Source organism: Corapipo altera, unplaced genomic scaffold, assembly GCF_003945725.1.
Source record: "Corapipo altera isolate COAL_440 unplaced genomic scaffold, ASM394572v1 131653, whole genome shotgun sequence".
NCBI classification, from domain to species: domain Eukaryota; kingdom Metazoa; phylum Chordata; class Aves; order Passeriformes; family Pipridae; genus Corapipo; species Corapipo altera.
This window is the reverse complement of record NW_020885794.1, coordinates 92-4444: the sequence shown is the minus strand read 5'-3', so window position 1 is coordinate 4444 and position 4353 is coordinate 92. Positions and strand designations below refer to the sequence as shown.

The window sequence follows — 4353 nt, the reverse complement described above, 5'->3', positions numbered from 1 at the left end:
AAAGGGGGGGTGCCTTGGGCAGGGTTTGGCTTAGCTGGGTTTGGCGGGGGTGAGTCAGAATGAAACCTTCCCCCTGTGACCCCCCCCCCGCGGCGGCGGCACGGCTCTGCCGGGGGGGCTGGAACCCCCGAGGGTGCTGCTGGGGGGGTCATGGATACCCTGGGGGGGCTGGAACCCCCGAGGGTGCTGCTGGGGAGGTCATGGATACCCGGGGGGGGGGGCTGGAACACCCGTGGGTGCTGCTCTGGGAGGGGGTCACGGCTGCTTTTTCCTCCCACCGGCCTTGACACGCACCTATTGCGGGGGCCGGGGGTTGGTGCCCGGGTGCCGTCCGTGCCCTCATGGGTCCGTGCCCCCGTCCGTGTGCCCCCCCAGACCCGGCCAGCCCGGTGCCCCTTCCGAAGGAGCGGGTGCAGGCGGGGCGGCGGCAGCAGCAGGCGCTGGAGGCGCGGCTCGAGGGCTGCGTGCAGGAACTGCGGCGGCTCTGCCTGCGGGAGGCGGTGAGCGGGGCTCGGGACCCCAGGGGTGACCCCACTAACCCGAGACCCCCGGGGTGACCCCCCCCAGCCCTAAGAAGGGCTCGGGACCCCATATGTGAACCCCCCTAACCCTGAGAGGGGCTCTGGACCCCCGGGGTGACCCCCCGCTCAGACCTCGGGGGCACCGCTCAGTGTCCCCACGAGTGGCGCACAGGGACCCGCGGTCCGACCCCACCGCCAAGCAAGGAGACCCCCTACCTACCCTGTTCCCCCCGCTGCAGTGACACAGCTCAGTGTCCCCACAGTGTCACTGCTTAATGTCCCCATGGTGGTACAGCTCAATGTCCCCACTCAGTGTTCCCGCAGTGTCCCCGCTCAGTGTCCCTGCAGTGTCCCCATTCAGGGTCCCTGCAGTGTTCCCACTCAATGTCCCCATCGTGTTCCCATTCAGTGTCCCCGCAGTGTCCCCACTCAGTGTCCCCACTCAGTGTCCCCACACAGTGTCCCTGCAGTGTCCCCACTCAGTGTCCCCGTCGTGTTCCCACTCAGTGTCCCCGCAGTGTCCCCGCTCAGTGTCCCCGCTCAGTGTCCCTGTGCTGTCCCAGGAACTGACGGGGACGCTGCCCCGTGAGTACCCCCTAAAGGCTGGGGAGAAGCCCCCCAAGGTGCGGCGCCGGATCGGGGCTGCCTTCAAACTGGATGAGATCGTTGTCCTGCATGGAGTGGTGAGGGGTCTGTGGTGCAAAGGGGAGGGGTGGGGACCCCTCTTCATCCCATGCTATCCCATGCCATCCCTTCCCACCCCATCCATCCCATCCCATCCCGGGGCTGTGGAAGATGCCCAGGGCTCCCATGAGGATGTCGCTGTCCCGATCCCGTGGGTGGGGATTCCCAGTGCCCAGGGTGCTGTTGGGGTGCTGGGGTGCCCAGTGAAGGGATGTGTTGGGATTCCAGGTGCTGCGGGTGGATTTGGGATCCCAAACGTGATGGGTGGTGTTGGGGTGCCAGGGGGATGGGAGGAGGTGGGATTCCAGGTGCCATGGGTGGTGCTGAGGTGTCGAGGTGATGGGATGTGTTGGGGTTCCAGGTGCCGTGGGCAGTGCTGGGATGTTGAGTAGATGGGATGTGTTGGGGTTCCGTGTGCGATGTCAGCTTGGATGCTGAGGGGGTGGGAAGTGTGGGAGTCCCAAGTGCTGTTGGGGTCTCCAGTGGGATGGGAGATGTTGGGGTTCCAGGAGTGATGGTAGTGTTGGGGTTCCAGGCGCTGTGGGTGATGTTGGGGTGCAGAGGTGTTGGGAGATGTTGGGGTTCCGTGTGTAATGGTGGTGTTGGGGTTCCAGGCACTCTGGGAGGTACTGGGCCGTCCAGGTGAGGTGGTGGGAGATGTTGGGGTTCCACAGACGTTGGGGTGCCAAGGGGCTGGGAGGTGCTGGGGTGTCTTGGGGGGTGTCACTGTGTTTCCAAGCACTGTGGGTGCTGTTGGGGTGTCAGGACGGGTGTCACTGTGGGTGATGTTGGAGTGCTGAGGTTCTGGGTGGTCTTGGGGTGTCACGGTGGGTTCTGCCATGTTCCCCAGTGCTCTGGGCAGTATTGGGGTGTCAGAGTGGGTGTCGCTGTGGGTGTGGTTGGGATGTGTTGGAGTCCCAAGTGCTGTGGGAGGTGTTGGGGCACCGAGGTGCTGGGAGATGTTGGGGTTCTGTGCTCGATGGTGCTGAGGTGCTGGGTGCTGTCGGGCTGTCAGGGTGGGGGCTGCCGTGTTTCCCGGTGCTGTGGGGGCTGTTGGGGTGTCAGGGTGAGATGATGGGTATTGTTGGGATGTGTTGGGGTGCCGATGGGTGTTGAGGTGATGGGATGTGTTGGAGTGTCGATGTGCTGGGTGCGGTCGGGGTGTCAGGGTGGGTACCACCATGTTTCCCAGTGCTGTGGGTGCTGTTGACGTGTCATGATGGGTGCCGCCGTGTTTCCCAGAGCTCTGGGCAGCATTGGGGTGTCACGGTGGGTACCACCGTGTTTCCCAGTGATATCGGTGTTGTTGGGGTGCCAAGTGCTCTGGGTGGTGTTGGGGTATCAGGGTGGGTACCACCATGTTTCCCAGAGCTCTGAGTACTGTCGGGCTGTCAGGGTGGGCTCTGCCATGTTTCCGAGAGCTCCAGGTGATGTTGGGGTCTCACGGTGGGCCCCGCCGTGTTCCTGACCCCCCCTCCCCATGCCCAGGACCCCCTGGAGCGGGAGCGGGCGCTGCAGCTGCGGATCGCCGAGGCCTCTCGCCGCCTGTGCCACGAGCAGAACATCGGGCGGCGCCTGCGGAAGCGGCGACAAACGGCGGCGCTGCGGGAGGAGCAGAAGCTGCGCGACCTGGAACAGGTCCTGAGCCAGAGGCGCCTCCTGACCGGGCACAGGGACACGGGCACTGCCCACGGTGAGATCCCCGGCACCCCCAGCCGAGGGGGGGGCAGGAAGGAGGAGTGGGGGGCAGCTTGGTGGGGTGTCCCTGGGGAATACACTCCAGTTCCCCATCCCAATCCCTCTGGATACCCCCCAATTCCCCATCACTGGTGAGTGCACCCCCCAGATGCCCCCCAGTTCCCCATTCTGAGTGGATACACCCCAGTCCTCCATCCCCAATGAATGCACGCCCCTAGATAACCCCCAAAATACCATCCCTGGGGAATGCACCCCAATTCCCTATCCCTACTGAACACACCCCTTGGGTACCCCCCAATACACCACCCCTAGTGCCTGCCCCCCAATTCCCCCCTGGAAACTCCCTGGAATGCCATCCCTGGGATGTGCACCTCAACATGCCCTCCCTGTGAATGCACCCTGTTGAGTGCATCCCAAAACTTAACCCCATTTATAGCACCTCGAATGCACCCCAGTACTTCACCTCACCGATTCCACCCCTTGACAGCACCCCAAAACTTCGCCCCCTCAATGCACCCCAATACTTCACCCCATTGATTGCACCCCTAAATGCCCCCCAACACTTCACCCCTGTTGCTTGCACCCCAGAACTCCCTCTGATCCCCCATCCCCTGCACCTCAAAGACGGGTAGGATGTGACCCAGCTGCCGTGTCCCATTCCGTGTCCCATCCCGAGCCATTCAGGGGGTCCCCATCCTGTCCCCTCCCAAGGACCGGGGCCGTGGCGGCTCCTTCCCTGCCCATGCCCCCAATGTGCCCAGGCTGGGCAGGCTGGGATGAGGCTGGGATCGGATTGGGATCAGGCTGGGATGAGGCGGGGAACAGACTGGGAACAGGCTGGGATGAGGCCAGGAGCAGGTTGGGAGCAGGTTGGGAGCTGCCCGGCTCGGCAGAGCCGGCCCGGCCGGTACCGGAGCGTGTCGAGACAGGTGGCGTGAAGGGAGGAAGGACGGGAGGGGAAGAGGGAGGGAGGGACAAAGGGGGGAGCGGAGCCCCGCGGGGACGCGCTGGGAGGTGGCGCGGCCGTGGGAGAGTTCGGGCATTGGCGGTGGCTCCGACTCTGCTCTCACCATACCCCCTCTCCCCCGTCCCTCTCTCCCCTGTCCCTTTCCCCTGCCCCTCTCTCCCCTGTTCTTGTCCTGGCCCCACAGAGCTCAGCGTCTCCGAGGAGAGCTCCCTGTCTGACACGGGCCTGCTGGAGGAGAGTAAGGGGGTGGGGGGGTCTGGGCAGACGTGGGGGTACCCCATGTGTGTCCTCTCCATCCCAAATGCTTCACATGTCCCCTGCATCCCATTTCCCTTCTGTCCCCTTCATCCCATCCCTCCCTGTTCCTCTCCAACCCATCCCCCTCATGTTCCTCTCCATCCCATCCCCCTTGTGTCCTCTCCATCCCATCCCACCATGTATGTCCCCTCCATCCCAATTCCCTGCATGTTCCCTCCATCCCAA

At 64.3% G+C, this 4353-nt stretch overlaps 1 protein-coding gene across 1 annotated transcript in view; it reads left to right on the top strand.

The window, feature by feature from the left end:
* Positions 1-4108, top strand: part of LOC113940813 (innate immunity activator protein-like) — a gene marked incomplete at its 3' end in the record, with an annotated part of 4707 nt that extends 599 nt beyond the window's left edge. Inside the window, exons 2-5 of the mRNA XM_027631964.1 lie at positions 376-500; positions 1085-1204; positions 2694-2898; positions 4055-4108. Coding sequence (XP_027487765.1) covers positions 376-500; positions 1085-1204; positions 2694-2898; positions 4055-4108 — 504 coding nt within the window. The remainder of the gene's footprint in view (positions 1-375; positions 501-1084; positions 1205-2693; positions 2899-4054) is intronic.
* Positions 4109-4353: the final 245 nt, after the last annotated feature.